Source organism: Hydra vulgaris, chromosome 13 (assembly GCF_038396675.1).
Source record: "Hydra vulgaris chromosome 13, alternate assembly HydraT2T_AEP".
In the NCBI taxonomy this organism is placed as follows: Eukaryota; Metazoa; Cnidaria; class Hydrozoa; order Anthoathecata; family Hydridae; genus Hydra; species Hydra vulgaris.
In genome coordinates, this window is record NC_088932.1 from 33,469,999 (window position 1) to 33,488,311 (window position 18,313).

At 28.9% G+C, this 18,313-nt stretch overlaps 2 protein-coding genes across 2 annotated transcripts; one reads left to right on the forward strand and one right to left on the reverse strand.

Moving 5' to 3' along the window:
• Positions 1-8,191: 8,191 nt before the first annotated feature.
• On the forward strand, positions 8,192-9,042 carry LOC136089810 (uncharacterized). The gene is made up of 2 exons (XM_065815899.1): positions 8,192-8,468; positions 8,534-9,042. The coding sequence occupies exons 1-2, from the start codon at positions 8,192-8,194 to the stop codon at positions 9,040-9,042; spliced, it is 786 nt and encodes a 261-aa protein (XP_065671971.1).
• A 558-nt stretch (positions 9,043-9,600) lies between these two features.
• Positions 9,601-11,118, reverse strand: LOC136089811 (N-acetylglucosaminyl-phosphatidylinositol de-N-acetylase-like). Its single transcript, XM_065815900.1, has 2 exons — positions 10,522-11,118; positions 9,601-9,618 (listed from the first exon to the last, which is right to left on the reverse strand). Exons 1-2 carry the CDS (start codon positions 11,116-11,118, stop codon positions 9,601-9,603), a joined length of 615 nt encoding a protein of 204 aa, XP_065671972.1.
• Positions 11,119-18,313: the final 7,195 nt, after the last annotated feature.

Genomic DNA, 18,313 nt, shown 5'->3' on the forward strand with positions numbered 1-18,313 from the left:
AGCCAGAGGCATAGTTTTTTAAGATCATAGTTAACATATTTGTTGATTTTTTTTATAGACTTATTAAAATAGAGAAGGTTTGTGTCATCTGCAAAGTGTTGGACTCTACAACATTTTAAAGCTTTAGACATGTCATTTATATAAATAAGAAACAATAAAGGGCCAAGGACAGATCCCTGAGGAACACCTGCTTTTATATCGTTTAGGTCTGAGCCCATCCCACTAATGGATACTAATTGAGTTCTATTAGTAAGGAAAGATTTGAACCAAGAGTTTGAGACTCCTCTAATACCATAGTAGGATAACTTATAAAGTAAAATGTCAACACCAACAGTGTCAAATGCCTTTTAAAGGTCAATAAAAATGCCACATCCAAACATTCCTTCATCCAGAGAATCTTTAACTTTTTCTTTTAGACTTAATAAAGCAAGTGATGTAGAGTAGTTTGTTCGAAAACCAAATTGTAATTCACAAAACAGTTTATTTTCTTTAAAGAACTTGTATAAGCGGTTAAACATTAGCCTTTCAAGAATTTTATCTGGGAAAATTTGCGAACAAGATATTAAAAATGTTAGAAAGAATTCTTGAGAGTTCTGTTTTTAATAGTTTTAGAATTTTAACAGGCAGACCATTTGATCCAGAAGCTTTATTTTCGTCAGTAGGTTTTATAAAGAAAGGCTTTTGAAAAGGATTTGATAAGTAATATGTGAAATGATCCATGGATGAAGGAATTGTTGCCTGGACATCCTTACCAATGTTAGCAAAGTAGTTGTTGAAAGCATTACAAATATCAAAGGGGTTTGTTATTGTTTTATTGTTATGTATGATTACATTAGGAGTTGTTTGAGAGTTACTTTTAATATTAATAATGCTTTTAATGCCTTTCCAGCTTGCTTTTATATTTTTTATGTTTTTAGTAAAATAATTATCATTGTATTTTTTTCTTTGCTTTCTTTGAGTTTAGATTGGAGGTTATTACGAAATGTTTTATGCTCATCATGAAATATGGTTTTATTTGTTTGATTTTTAGACCTAATATATTTTTTAAAGAGATTATTTTTGTGCTGTATAGAGTACTTGAGTTCATCTGATATCCATGGCGCATGTATATCGAGCAGTAGATTAATGTTGGAAATAGTATTCTCAAGAGACTGAGTACAATTATCAGGGTATATTTTTGGTTCTCTGTCTAAACTAAGTTTGTGAAAATCGTTTCTAAATGCAACTTCATTGAACCTTTTCCAGTTTTTTTCCTAGATTAAGAGTGTTTCATTAGGTGGTGGTTTAAGAATATTATAAGCTATCAGAAAGGGGGGAAGATGATTTGAGATTGTGGTGGTAAGATTCCCTGCTTTATATTTATTTGATTTAATATTTGAAAAGATGTTGTCTATTAGTGTTTTTGATGTTTTACAGATACAAGTAGGGTGGATAATGTGAGGTAGAAAGTAATTTGAGGTGAGTGAATCTAAAAAGTCTCCAGTATATGAATCTGTGTCATACTTTAACAGATCTTTTTTAAACTTTTTTATTTTATTTTGTTAGGTTTTTTAATAACGGATTACGACAGAATGATAGGAAGTTGTCTGAAAACATTTTTGGATGCCTGTAAATACAACCAACGATAATATTTGATTTTTTTGGATTTATAATTTCAATGAAGAAGATAGATTTTAGTTCTTTTGGTTTATAGATGTGGAGATCGTTTCTGTGTTTATAGGCGCGCCTGTTATTTATATATAATTATGCACCACCTGCATGTGATTCAGATGGTGTGTGTTCATAGGATTACCCATTAAGTGCTAAGTTGCTAGTTTGTAGGCTTTTCTTATTCAATCTAGTTTCCGATATACCAATTATGACAAATTCAAGTTTTGTTGATTGGAGTAGATTTTCAAGGTCATCAAAATGTTTCGAGAGTGATGATATATTGATATGAAAGACATTGAATGAGGATTTGTCAGCTGCTATACATTTTAAATCATAAACATTGGTGTAGTAACTATTTATTGAGGTTTTTCGAGTTTTGTTGTTGTTATCAATATGTGCATTAAATGTGTTGAAGATTGAGTGAAGACTCTTTATGGAAAAACCTGATACTTGATAAAGTTTTGTTTATTTTAGTGTCACCAGTAAGATTTTCATTGTCAGTTATAGTTTCGTTATTGAAGGGAAATATACTAGCTAAGCAATTTATACAAAACCATGAACATTTTTTTGAGGAGTTTTTTAGTAATTGGTAGTCAATATCATTGAGGTTATTACTTTTTTGGTGGACCCAATTGAGGCAGTTATCACAAAAAATAGCTTTCTAATATTTATAGACAACTTTGCAAACAGCACATTTGCTATGTGTAGTTTTTATTACGGTGAATTAATATGGCGATAAAATATATAAGTAAGATTATTTATAACGAACGTAAGTAACTGCAATCTATTAGAAATCAAAAAATAATAATAATAGAAAATTAAAAAAAAAAAGTATTAAACAATACAAAAAAAACGCAAAAATAATAGAAACAAACACAAAAAAAAAATACAAACTTATACAACTTAAGGTTTTCGAGCTATTTATAAACGCGTCGAGCTTTTTTTGTTACTTTTTTTTTTTTATTTCAAATAAAAATAAAAAAAAAATAAAAAATTTCAAGGATTAAGACTTTTGTTTATTCAACGAAACCAACCAAGCGCACTAACAAAAGAATTTTATGCTATTTATCCTTTGCAGCGTCTCCAACTCAAAAACACCAGAAACAGAATAAAAATAAAAAGTAAAAATATAATAAACATCACAAAAAGTTCTTTTATTACTATATCGTATTTTTATGTTATTACTATAACGCTAAATTTTTATTATTACTATATCGCTAAATTTTTGTTATTAATATATTGCTAAATTTGTATTATTATATCGCTAAATTAAAGGTACCATTGCTCGAACTCCAAATCAATAAGCGATTTATGTCGACTGAAAAAGATTTTAGTAAAACATACCTGGGATCCTCTTTCTTTTTCTTAACTTTAAGTATTCTGGGTTTTCGAGGTACCCGCTTACTATTGACTTGTTTTCTATAAAGCGACGACGTTCTTTCATGGCCTCATTGCGGCGTCGTGTTAGTGATGGTGAATACATTTGTTCAAACCGTATATTATTTTTGGACACAAAAAAGATATTTTTTGTGTGTTCACTATCAGCCCATTTATGAAATTTAACAAAAATGTGGCTTGACTTAGTGCTGTTTTCGTTAACTTTTCCTCGATGACAGTGTTCGATCATGTCATGGGTATTTTTCGGGTCTTTGTTAGCCGCTTTTCCGATGGTATCCGCAATAATTAGTTTGGTATCAGACCAGGATTCCTTGGATTTGTTAGTGTTAATAGGAATGTTTTTAAAAATCAGTGTCTTTCCTAAATTTCTGTTTCTTTGGTCATCTAATGCCGCACTAAGCTTAATAATGTCTTCCGAAAATGTTTTATTATCTGAGGTCAAGTTAAGCAGTTGTTGTCGTATTTCATTAATATCATCAGTATATTTTTGTACTGTAGATTTAGTATAAGTATATGTAATTTTTAGTTCAGCTATATCGCTTGTTATTTTAGAAAGACTTGTGTTTATTGCTTGTAGGATTTCTTTTTTTTGTGCATCTAATAGTGCTTTAATGTTTTTAATCGATATTTCTTGATTAATCGACATTGTGAATTTTAATTTTTATGTAGATAAATTGATTAATTTACTTCGATTCACTTTTTTTTATTTTTAATTCATAGCGGTTATATACTGGAAAGATTTATTTGGATATTATTTGACACGTGACTTTAGCTGGTTTTAAAAATTTACGCCATCTTATTTCTACTATGCTGGTACACGAAAAAAAAAGACACCGAGTTATATTGCACCAAAAAATGCAGCACAAATGACAACTTAACTGAAGCTCCAAAACCTCCTAAAGAATCAACATCATCTCATAAATAAAAATATTTTCTTTATTATTTCGTGTTTTTCAATTGTCATTATGAGTTGTTTTTTTAGTTGTTATTATTGGTTATATTTCTTAATAAAAACGTAAAAGTATTCTTTTAATTATTGTTTATTTCATTCTCCCCAAATGGTAAATTGAAATAGTTCTGTTTTTCCAATTAAATTAGGTTTCTTAAAAAACTTTACAAAAAAATATATTTGATTTTTATATATTTAAATTCATCCTTACACATATATTTAAATACATTCTCTACAACTTAAAAAAAAAGTAGCAAAAATCTTTTTCCCGTAAAAAAAAAAAATGAATTAAAACTCTTAACTATTCTATTTGACCAGCCATTACTCTATTTTTTATTATATTTTTCAAAAGTTTGACAATTGTTTTAAACATCATTGTTGTCAGCTGCAGCTTTCATTTTCTCATCATACGTTTAATGTCAAAAGAGGGATAAAAATAGTCTTTTAATTTCTTATATAAGTCGGATGAGCGTTATTATAATTGAACCTGTCATTTCGAAAAGGGCACAAGTCCATTTACTAAAACTTTTCAAAATCAACAAAAATATGATTTTTATTAAAATAATGTCTAGGTTGCTAAAGAAATTAAACATAGAAGTAGATAAATAAAGAACGTATATAACTTATGTATTTTTTATTTTTTATAAAAAAAACATAAATCATACAGAAATTTTTAATTCAAACTTATAAACTAACTGCTAAAAGTTTTGGACTTATGTCCTTTTCGAAATGACAGGTTCAATTATAATAACGCTCATCCGACTTAAAAAAAAAAGCTGATTGTCAAAAAGAAGTTTATAAAATATGGAAGAAGGTCAAAAATTTTTTTTTTTTTTTTTCAATCAGATAACGTCTTTTTCAAGGGGTTGCAGAGGGAAAATAATAAACCGGTAACTAAGAAAGGGGAGGGCGGTAGGTGAGGAAAAGGGTCAATAACTGCCTAAAAAATGGTGACACAATAGTAACAGCAAAATAATTTTGGGCTATCCTCCAATAAACTTTTGTAGTTACCATTGTGTAACCATGTTTTAGGCAATTATTGACCCTCCGCCCTCCTCCTCCTTCAAAAAGCTTTCTGTTACAAAAGACGATCGTATCTATTTAATAAAATGCTTGCATCATTCAACATATAGATATTTTTCAACTCATTTTGTATTGTTAACATTATTCAACAATTTAAAATACAGATATTACATTTTAAAATGCGGATATAGAGTTTTTTTTGTAAATTTTGCAAACAACGTTTTTCGGCAAACAACACTAGTCTGAAAGCAATAACTGTATTGACATTATTATTATTATTATTATTTTTTTAGGTGCCCCAAGAAGACCTTACGGTCTTGTCACAGGGCACCGCGGAAGTGCATTTAACTAGGAAGTTCACGCCTCCTCCCTTACCGTGACGCGTAAATATGTCATAATAACCTATTAACAACTACATTCTGTGTTTATAATAATACTCTCGCCTCCTAAATTGTAGTGGGTGGGGATCAGAATAGTCAGAGGGAATCGACACAACAATAAATATTCGTAGATTAGGATATTGTAATTATTGTGGTAGTTACGTTAAAATTACAATAGATTGGGGAGGCTTAATGGATTGATAAGGGAGGCAGGGGGAGAAGGGAGGAGGAACGAAGTATGTGGTTTAAAAAAATATATATATTTTTAAAAGAGTTAATGCTAACTCATTTATTACTTTTAAGTGCACACAATACTATTATTACCTGTATACTGTAAAGAATAAGAATACCAATTTTTTCTACTGCATTGTTTCTATCGTAAAAAAAATTTTTTTACTGTATTATACAGTATTTTGTTTTGTTTTTTCTATTGTTTTTATACTTTCTTTTCTTATACGTATATTTTTGGTTTTGGGGGTGGTTATAGATTGCTAGAAGGGGTTGATTTTGGGAGGAAAAATTGTAGATTAGAGGGGTAGTAATTAATTAAAGTCAAAGAGATTTTTTGTGAAAATTGAAGATTTACTCTACCGCTACATTTAGGCAAGAGAATGTACTCATGATGTCCGATTATAATTGCTGTATATAGAACAAAGTACATAAAAAAGACATAAGTTAAATGTTCAAGTAACGTACCAAATATTAATTAAATGGCTAAAAGGCGTCTTTTTTACATCCCCTGCAGATTGCATGCTTATAAAGAGTTGCAATAACCGCATGGGCAGTTGTCTCCGAGCTGGGAAAAAATAAAATTAATCGAACTTAAATTAATGCGTTATTTTTAATAACAATTTTATTTGACTGGGTTTTTGGATTCATAATTACGACAGTGTTTTAATAGGATAAAAAGTATTTAACCACCTTAATAAATCGCCCTAGTGCGTAAAAAATTTTTGTTAAAGGTTATTTTGTTTTTAAAGCACTAAGCCTCATTTTAGTCGACTAATTTTCGTTAAACTTAAAAATTAGTCGGTTAATTTTAGTTAGACTAAAAAATTGGTCGACTAATTGTAGTGAAACTAAAATGTTAGTCAGGTAATTTTAGTCAGACTAGAAAGTTAGTCGGTTAATTTTAGTAAACTAAAAATTTATTCGACTAATTTTAGTTAGACTAAAAATATAGCTGACTAAGGTAGTTAGACTAAAAATTTGCTCGGGTAAATTTAACCGAAACTAACCTTAACTTCCAACCCTAGTCCTTATTGTTTTAAAGTAACTTATCATATGCAGCAATCTAAACCACATGATTTATTACAAAAAATAATTTTATCAAAATTATTTTTTGTAAATAGCTGATGTATATTAAAGTTGTTTTTGTATACATTCAAAAAAGCAAGGGCTTTTTTGAATGTATAAAAGGTGAGCATCAAACATTTAAGAGCCAATCTATAAATATAAATTCAATATCAAAATATAAAATGCTATACTAAGAGATCATGAAACTTTAAAAGGCTTTAAATTAAATAGATTTTAATAACAGTAATTTTCAAATTACAATTTAATTAAAAACATTTTTTGTTTCATATAAAAAAATAAATTCATAGTAGGGGAGACCGGGGCTAGTTGCAACAGGGGTAAGTTGCAACAATGCGGTTTAAAGAATGGTTTTTGTATATTTTTCCTAAATTTTTCTTAAATAATATAACTATAACTTTAACGCGTCAGCTGTAAAAAACTTAGAGTTATTCAATAAAAATTTCAAAAGTTATTGATGTTTGTTTTTTTTCGATATAAAATTCTAAATTTCGTTTTTGAAGTTTTTTTGGGTTTTACTTTAAACTTAGATGTATATGACCATAATAAAGTTATGGTAAGTTAAAAAAATCTTTTTCAAACAGGATAAGTCAAAAAAAAAATTTTTTTCAATAAAAATAATTATATACAATGATTAAAGTGATAATGATGCCCATGGGGTAAGTTGCATCAAATTGCTCGGGGTAAGTTGAATCATAAATTAGCTGCGGGTATAACATACATATAACATATAACATATATATATATATATATATATGTATATATATATGTTATATGTGTATTATGTATAAATTTATATATATATATATTTATATATATATATACATAAATTTATATATATATATATATATATATATATATATATATATATATATATAATTAATTAGTAAAAAACACTTATCTAACTTTTATCTTCTACTCGGAGTTTCACCATCGCTGGATCATCAGGAAGAGTCTTCAGGAACTCTTCCTGATGATCCAGCGATGGTGAAACTCCGAGTAGAAGATAAAAGTTAGATAAGTGTTTTTTACTCATTAATTATTGCTCTGTTCTTTAAGAACATTGAGCCCTCTATTGGTAAAATACACTAACATAATTTACATATATATATATATATATATATATATATATATATATATACATATATATACAAAATCATACATATATGCAAAGATACATTAATCATTCATATATAAATAAATGATGATGTAGGTTAAGTTGTGTAAAATGACTTTATTGTTTTTTTATTTTATTGTTATTTGATTAAACTGTTATTTTGTGCTTAAGTGGAAATTGTAAATGAGAACTTGTAAGAGAAAAACTGAAAAAGGACTTTATCCAACAGCAGTGGTAATAGAGGCAGCAAACCATGTTATTGATGGAAAAGAAATATCGATTAGAGCATCAGCAAAAAAGTATGGAATCCAGTACTCAACTCTTTTTCGTTAAATAAATAAAGTAAAAAAAGCTAACAATATGGAAATGCCGCTACCTATTCCTGGTTATAAAAAGTCACGCCGAGTTTTCAATTTAGAACAAGAAAAAGCTATTGCTTCATATATATCAACAGCTTCTAATATTTATTATGGATTATCACCTTATGAAGCACGAAAACTTGCATTTGAATGTGCTATAAAGTATAACCTTAATTTTCCAAAATCTTGGTTAAAACTTTCAATGGTCGGTCCTGACTGGATGAGAGGGTTTTTAAATCGACATTCAGGATTGTCTATCAGAACTCCAGAAGCAACAAGTCTTGCACTAGTTTTAATCGTGCTAATGTAGGTGTATTTTTTCAAAAATTATCAGATGTTTTAGATAGAAATCATTTTTCTGCATCTAATATTTACAATGTTGATGAGACTGGTATCACCACTGTGCAAAAACCAAACAAGGTAATTGCTCGTAAAGGTATTAAGCAAGTTGGAGCATTAACATCTCAAGAACGGGGGACACTAGTGACAATTGTGTTAGCTGTAAATGCATGTGGCAATAGTGTGCCTCCAATGTTTCTATTTCCGAGAAAGAAAATTTATGATCACTTTATTCGTGATGGACCAAATGAATGCATTGGTGCTTCGAATGGGTCAGGGTGGATGAATGAAGAGTGCTTTGTTACTTACTTAAACCACTTTATTCGGCATGTCAAGCCCAAAAAAGAAAGTCCTGTGCTATTACTTTTAGACAACCATCAGTCTCATTTATCTGTTCAATTAATAACATTGTGTAAAGATAATCGTATAGTTTTGCTTTCCTTCCCTCCTCATTGCTCACATAAGTTGCAACCTCTGGATAGATCTGTATTCGGACCATTCAAAAATGCGTAGCTAATGCACAAGACTCATGGATGAAACAATGGCCAGGAAAAACAATGAGTATCTATGATTTGCCAGGAATTGCAAAAATAGCCTTACAGCATTCTCTTACACAACAAAACATAACATCTGTTTTTAGAGTGGCAGGAATATTCCCATATGATAAGGATATATTTTCAGATGCAGATTTTGCTCCAACATTTGTTACTGATCGTCCAGCATCTAAAGCAGGTATTGATATTAGCATATCAACTTCAATCTCAGATGCAATTCCATCTATGGCATCATTAGAATTTTCCCCAGAGAATGTAAGACCTCTGCCAACAGCACAATCTAGGAAAGAAATACTCACTAGATCAAAGAGAAAGTATGTAAAAATTCTTACAGATACTCCAGTAAAACAGCGACTTATGGCTGAAAAAGAAGTTAGTTCTAAAAAAAGAAAATTACTTCCACAGAGAAAGAGAAAAATACTTCCACATGAACAATCAAAAAGAAAAACATTAAAGGTGAATTAAAATAGAATTAATGTAATTTTTTGCATTAAAAAGTTTTTTTTTAAACAAAATGTTATTGTGTTTTTATATCCTAAAAACAGAAAAAAACAGAACTTAAATATCCTAAATACTCCTCTTGTCTTTTTTTAAACTTAATTGTTGTTTATTTGACCAAGAGAACTTTTTTTTTTTCAAAAACAGTTTTTAGTTTACTAAACAAGTCAGGTATATGTGAAGTCTAGCATGATAAATGTATTGCAACTCAAGGAAAATACTACTTTCTTTTATTGTAATTATAAAATTTTTGTTGCCAGATAGAAATTACAGATTGACTAATAATTTTTCTGTGAACTCTACAAGGCTTATTCTTTTAAAGTAATGTGTTACAACTTGCCCCGTTCACTTTTGCAACTTGCCCCGACGCGGGGTAAGTTGCAACATTTTTTTTTTCATTTTTGTTTCACTATTGCAGCTGGAACAAGACGTATGAATACGTATTTAAATGTTTTAATTGCTTATAAAACACGTTTAATACGTATTAGTACGTTTTAATACGTAAAAAAATACGTATAAAACGAATTAATACGTTTTAACACGTGTTTTACATGTTTTAAACACGTCTTGATTCCACAAGGGAAGTTTATTATAGTCTAGGAGACCCTTTTTAACTATTTTTTTCTAAATAATCAACCCCTCCCCCCCCCCCACCTTTCCTTCTCCTCTAAACTCTAAAACTACAACACCACTAACGCCTATGAATGTACTTTATTTTCTAAGGATAATGCAATCTATTTCTTTTTAAATTCTGCTGGCTAATGTAGATTTATTAACTATTTCAAAATATTGGTAAATCGTTTGTTTCTTCATCAATGTTATATATTCTCCAGTCGTTCACAATAATATATTGATTTAAAATCCAATTAAGTTTGAACTGACTGCGGTAATAAAGCATTGATTTCATAGTTTTAAATATATCCCAAGAAAAAAATAATACCCTGCTTTTACTGTTAGTAAAGGAAGTTGATAAAATTTCAAGAAACGCCGATTGAAACCAGTTCAAGCTTGAGTCTTTTAAAAAAAATCTTCTAAAAGTTTTTAAAGATCGCACAGCTGTATGAGTATCTATGTGATTAGGATGCCCAGAACAACCGTACGGACCAAATGTAAACACAGTTTCAATTTCTAACTTTTTTAAAACAACGTTCAAGTTCTCAACAAGCGACGATAAGTTTTCCCATCGTTTAGAGGGGTGTTCGAGAAAGTTTTTATTATTTATAAAAATAATTCGTTCAGTATTAACACCGAGTTCGTTGCAACAATTATATAACTCCTCCATACGATCAGCGCCATGACCTTCGTAATCTCCAAATGTTACACAAATTAAATAAAACAAGACACCATTCTTTTGTAATTGAAGAATTGTTGGCGAAAAAAAGACAACTTCATCATCTGGATGAGCAGTTATTAATGCGACCGACTTTTGATTGATAAAAATGCTTTCAAACGAAGGTTTTTTTAAAAGATTTATCCAAACGACTACAATAAACGTTAAACCAATTATAGTCAAAAACCATCTCGAAACTGTTTTCATATTTTTTAAGCGTTTTTTTTTTGTATAGTGATTCAGGCTTTACTTAGCAAATACTTAGTGCTTGAACAATTTTAATTACAAATTAATTGCTTGATTTGATTTCTATTTTAGGGGGATTAAAATAACATTGACTGTAGACTGCGTTAATAATCAAACTCTGGATTGATTTTTTAGTTTAAGCTAACAAAACTAAAAACTTGTAAAATCGTATAAAAATGATATCTCCGAAAATTAATAAACTGTAATATATATATATATATATATATATATATATATATATATATATATATATATATATATATATATATATATATATATATATATATATATATATATATATATATATAAAATAATATTGAAAAACAAAAAAATTTTAAACCTAAAAAAACATGTTTTAAGATACTTTAAAACAATATTCATTTTAATATCGAAGTAGATTTAATTATTTATTATAAACATTAAAATAAAAAACCCTATACTAAAAAAATATCCAACAAATAATTTATAAAAATCAATACACTTTTTTATTTTTCGCAAAAATTTAGCGAAGTTTTTAATAATGTTGAAAGTTTTAAATTTTAGCAAACTCATGCTCTTCATGTTTGTAACTTGATTTTTTATGAATTAAAATTTAAGAAAGTTTTACTACTTCAATCATCGTTAATTGTGTTTTATAACGGAAACTTCTTTGAAGATTCCATTTAGCAATGTTCTAGTAACAATTCAAACTAAAATAATTTATATTTACAAGAAAAACTTCTACATTACTTACCGAAAAACTTCAAGACAAATATAAAAATATAAAAATATGTTTTGCTAAAGTTGTTATAAAGTTACAACATATATACGCAGTATATATAAATACGCTTTCCATTTTTAATGCTTGTTTACTTATAAATAGCTCTAAGACGCGGCGATACTTAGTAAGTATCGCCATTCTTAAAGCGTAATCTTTTAAAATATATTTTTTAAAACTTTGTGCTTTTGCTCAGAGGGATAATATAAAATAGCGCATTCTGCACCAAAATTATTTTAAGTTTTTATTATTAGAAACGTTATAATTTAATTAAAAAAATCATAAAATATGAATATCAAGTCCATAGTTATCATTAAAACCGCAAAAGTTCATATATAAACCTTTTTTTTTAAATACTTTTTTAAAAAGTATTTTAAAAAAGTTACATTCAAAAATTAAGAACTGGATTTATCTCCACTCAGAAACATAAATTCTTAGGACAATAAATAATTCTAAAACCTTGGCGTTGTTAAGGCAATTTTAAAATATTATAGCATCTGCATGATATTTTGTTGACTATGCCATACTTCCGTTAAATTGTTAGGTCTGTGAATTATGTAAAGTCGAAAAAAATTAAAATGATAAATTTTGCGGTATCATTAAATATCAAATAAAACCGGGCCAAAAAAACCGCACACCACCTCATTCCGCACACTAACCGAAATTATCAAATAAAAACTAAACGGATATGGCTGTGAAAAAAATAAAAATAAATTCAAACACAGAACTCCTAAGTTTGAATCTATTTATATATTTTTTTCCTCCTCTATTCGAATTGATAAAATTATATGCCGATTCAACTCCATTTTTTTCTTTTTTTATACAACTTTATAGGGGAGTCAAAATTTTTTATATATTTTTTATCGTTGCCAACAAAATAGCGCTTGAACCGAAACTGATATAAAAATAATTTTAGCACTATCTCGTTCAAAATTTAATTTTAATTCGGATAGTATAATTTTTTTGCAGCTAGAACAAAAAGTTAAATAAAAAATCAAAAAAGTAAAAAAAACTCTTTTTTCTGATAAAACCGCAACTCGATTAATTACTTAGTTTAGTTTTTCGCAAGTGACTACGCGGCTATCTTGATCTAATCAACTTAGTGTTAAGGTGGTATCCAGCCATTATTTTGGTGAAAAATGAAAAAAAAAAAATGACCTTGTAGAATTCAATAGTAAAAATATTTTTTCCAAAATAATCTTATAATATTAGAAATATTCTTCTTAAACACCATAAGGTATATTTAATTCACATAGCAACGATCATAGCAACCTTTTTATCCTTTAAATTAGTCCCTAAAAAACTAAACATGCCAAGCCTGTAACTATTCTTTTTTTAATGTTTTAAGTTTATATTGGTCTAAATGTTATAAATCTAAGTCACATTGCTATTTTTAAACGGTTTAACATTGTTTTGTAGTCTTTTTGAATTCAGATAAAATAGTGCTTTTCATTTTTGCATCTAACCTATTACAGTTAAAGGTTGAAAAGTAAATTATGGCAAACAAAAAAAGAATAATAAAACCAAGGAAAAGAAAGTTTAATGGCAATCAGCGTAATAATTCCAATAACACCTTAATGCAATATGATACAAACACAGGAACTTGTTCTACAAGTTGTAAAAAGCTGAAAAATAATCTTGAAAAAACATTATTTGATAATAATGAATTTATATTTTTTATGGCTTTTAAACAAATGAAAAGTTGTTTTGAAAAGTATGCTACTTGTAATATAAGTGGTACAAAGCTTTCCTTGTTGCATGATCATTCAAGACGTTTGGTGTTTTCTTTGTTTTTAAAATTTCTTGCAGTGGTTGTGCATTTAAAGACACATTTTTTTCTTTCTCTGTTATCAAAAACAAGAAACCTGGTATAAATACTAGTGAAATTAATATACGCAGTGTTATGGTATTCAGAGAGATTGGCAGAAGGAGAGATGCAACTTGTTGTTGATGTTAACTTTTACCTCCATAATAAAAATGCCACCACCTCTATCAAAACCTAGTTTTGGCTGTATTAATAGCAAACTTTATGATGCTTATAAATCAGTTGCTGAGCAAAGTATGAAAAATGCTACTATGGAGGTTAGAAGAAAACTGAAACCTGACTCTAATATGAATAATGTTATTGATTGTGGTATTTCTATCGATGGTACCTGGCAGCGGAAAGGATATTCGTCTTTAAACGGTGTTGTGGTGGCAACATCTTATGACAACAACAAGGTATTGGATACTTTTGTATTATCTAAGTTTTGTAAAGGTTGTCAAATTTGGGAATGAAAAAAAGGGACACTTAAATATGAGCAGTGGAAAGTTAATCCTTCCTGCCAAGTAAATCACACTAAATCAGCTGGTGTCATGGAGTCAGCTCGTGCAACAGAAATATTTTGCTCTTCAGTATATAAATATAACATTCGCTATTCTAAATATCTTGGGGGTGGAGACACTACCTCATTTAGCGCAGTTATTGCACAAAAACCTTATGGTGATGATCTAGTTCCAATAAAACTAGAATGTATTGGGCATTACGAGAAGCTTACAGTCAATCGACTATGTCTTAAAAGAAAAGAATTATGACGGGTAAAACTATCTGACGGAAATGGTATATCTGGTAAATGTCGGCTCACGGATAATGTAATCAACATCTTGCAAAATTATGTTGGAATGGCTATTCGGCAAAATTTAAATAGTCTTTTGGAAATGAGGAACTCCGTAATAGCTTCACTTCATCATTGCACTAATTTTACTTCTGAAGAATATTGTCATATATTTTGCACCAAGGGTGAAAAAAGCTGGTGTAAATGGCAGTCTGATATAGCAACTTGTCAAGTTACATACAAGAAAAAGGTAAATCTACCAGTAACCATTATGGAAAAGATTAAGCTAGTATTTCAAGATCTAGCAAATACTGATATGCTTACAAAATGTTTGCACGGCATGACTCAAAACTACATTCAACTCTAAAGCTGTTGTTGAAATGGCTATTTACTCTGCAACCATTACTTATAATGATTGCTTTGCTAAGTTATCTTCTGTATTTGATGCTCTTAATATTAAATCTGGTAGTTACTTTGAAATTGGTTCAAGTAAAAAAAACTCCATACGGTTAAAAAATATGAACAAAAAAATGTCAGATGAAACAAAAAAAAGAAGAAAAAAATTAGGATCTGTTAGAAAAAACTACTTTTTGGATAAAAATTAGATAAATAAACTGCAAATGATTATTGTTCTGGTGGTTTTTAATGATTTATCTGAGTAATGTACATGATTTATATTTTTTAAATTGATTTTTCTCAATTTTTTTTTTTTATGAGAAGCCGTAGGAAAACAATAATATCTCAATGAAAAAAAATTTTTTAGCTTCAAATTTCTAGGACATGTTCATTATTAATGTTTTGAGTGTATGAACATAAAAAAAAAAATAAACTTAACCAACAAATACCATATCAAATGTTTTTTTGCTAAAAATAGTTTTTTACACAATCAAATCTGTAATTTTTGATCATTTAAATTTTTTCAAAAAATTTTGGTTCAGACACAACCTATACTAGTATACTAGCATTTTGCCAAATTTCAACCTTTAGTATTGGTGTAATCTTAAGATATTTATGTTCTTGGAACGTTAACTTTTTCACCTTTTTTTGCTGAGTCAGCAATTTTTATTTTTAAATTAAAAATTTTTTTTCAAAACGTTTTAGATTTTTATCTATTATGCTGGTAATTCATCAAAGATATTTATTATGTGTAAAATAAAAGAAAATAGAAATAATGGCTGGATACCACCTTAATTCGTGTTTAATTAAAAATGAACTATAATGTCATTTGTTAATATAATCATCTCTTACTCATTAAAAACCAATTATATTATTTCTCAATATAATCATCACTCACTCAATTCAATTTAACTCATTCACTTTAAATGTCAACTAAAAAAACAAGCATACAAGGAAGACGATATACTAGCCGCATTAACTGACATGAAAGAAAAGAAAACATCACTGAGAAAAGCTGCATTCAAACATAGCGTTTTAGCCTCAACGCACAAAGTTCGCAAAAATAACAACAACAAAGGCTTCCATGGCTCAGGTACAACAACAGTACTCTCAAATAAAATAGAAAGATTAATGGTGCATGTGTTCCAATTACTTGGTGACTGGGGTTATGGTTTAACCCGAAATGAAATTCTAGAATTTGTTTGTGGCTACCTTAAACGCGAAGATCATTTGTACTTATTCAAAAATGACAAGCCTGGTAAAGACTAGTTTTATGCCTTTATGAAGAGGTGGTCAAAAGAAATTTCAACAAGAAAAGCGGATACCTTTAAAAGAGCCTTTAAAAGAGCCGCTTCTTGTACTCTCTTGTACTCAATCGTTATTTTGAATGGGTCGCCAAGCAACATCAACAGACTGGTATAACTTAGGGGTCACATATTTAGAATTGTGATGAAACAGGTTTTTCGGTGATCAAGGCAAAGTAACCGTAGTGTGTCGAAAAGGGACAAGACGTGCATCTATACTTACTGACAACAATGAAAAAATTCATTATACTATAAGCAAATGGTGCATTTTGCACCACCATTTGTAATATACAAAGCCAAAAGAAACTTTTTTCCTGACCGGGCAAGAGATGGTCCAGTTGGCACCAAATATTCAATTTCAAAATCAGGCTGGTTCCACCGTTGCTCAAACTGCTGTACGAGAGTGGTAAGTGATATTTAAAGGAATTAACTATAGAAATAATATGTTAATCTCTTTCCAGTTCAAAGATTTTATTAATTCTTTTATCACATGCATATTTTTCAGCAGTTTTGAACAATCTCCACCTTTAAATTGATTATTTTGTGGCTTAGGCCTTTAAAAACATAAAATTTGGTTTCACTGATTTGCCGATAAGATAGTATCCATAGATTATAAACGTTTTTTAAGATTATCGTCAAATCTATTTGCATTTCCACAAAGTAAATGAAGTTCCATTGAAGCAAAAGTTTTACTAACTTTTAGGTGATCAAGCCGATGAACCAGTGGAAGGTTAACGCAATTAATATAAGTTGCATCTGAAAGCTTGGGTTTTTTTTTAATCTTTACAAAAGACTTTGTAAGCATTAACTAATGAACGGATACTTCCTAGAGTTCTTAGCTCACCATACTTTTTAAAATCTTGCATTTTTTCTTTGCTGATACACCAAAGGTAAGGATGTGTTGATGCTGCACTTTCCAAAAATATTGGCCAATTTCAAATCAAATGCACAAAAAGTGTTTTAAACTATTTAGCTTTAAAATAGTGATAACTTTCTCAAGATTTGAATGGAATTCAGCCACGTTTTCTGTTTTAAGTTAATAATAAACAATTTTATTACGCCACCATCTTTGTATTTTTCATTACCTATTCCTTCCTCATAGCTAAATATTTTTTTTGACATTACATTCTGTCACTTTTTTTATAATATTTAAATAAACTTTTAAAACTCCGCCTCCAACATCAATGCCCATCTTTAAAATGTAATCTTTTGACAATTTTCTTTCCTTTATTACTGTCTCAACAAGTCCTTTAATGTTTTTACTATAAACCAACAGTCTGCAATCTTTTTTAAAAATTATTTCTTTAACATTAAAGTTATTATTTTAAAAAATCTTCTTTACTTAATTTCTCTCTTACATTGCTTTCAAATAATTCTCTTCCCTTCCAGCTTCTAAATATACAAAGTACTTTGGCTCCCTGTGTATTACTAAGTCTACAAGTGATTTTAAATTTGTTTATTCCCAAAATTAGGATTTTTTCAACTTGAAAAAGCGCTCTCAAAGAGCTTTTGTTTGTTCAACGACAACGGACTTGCCTTTAGTTGCAATCTTGATTTTATCCTCCCCAACTTTTCTTTTCGATACTTTTGAGCATTGAACTTCGGAACCTCGTCTTAATATCTTAGTATCAAAAGAAATTTACTTCCATGTTTTCAGTTTTTATATTTCAAGTATTTTATATAAGTTTCTTCATTTAAAGTTTAAAATATTAAATCAAAAATCAAAGGTTCGCCCTATCTTTGTTTAGTTGCGGCCGTGGCGCAGTGGTTAAAGCGCTTGCTGCATAAGCAGGAAATCCAGGTTCGAAACGAGCTTTGAACATATTTTCGTGTCACGGTAAGGAAGGAGACGTGAACTTACTTACCTTCCTGGTTAAATGCATTTCTGTGGTGCTTAAAAAAAAGTTCTTCTGTTAAATTTTTTCTTCTCGTTGTGAGAGTGCAAGGGTGAGGTAATCCTCTTCCAATGACAACCCAACAAATTTTACGTATTTTTATTTTTCCAAGTGATGATGCTTTTACTAATTCCAACTTGATTCTCCTCTATTTTTATATGTTGTTTTTGAAGTAATGGTAATTCGAGCATTTCATAAATGTCGCAAACA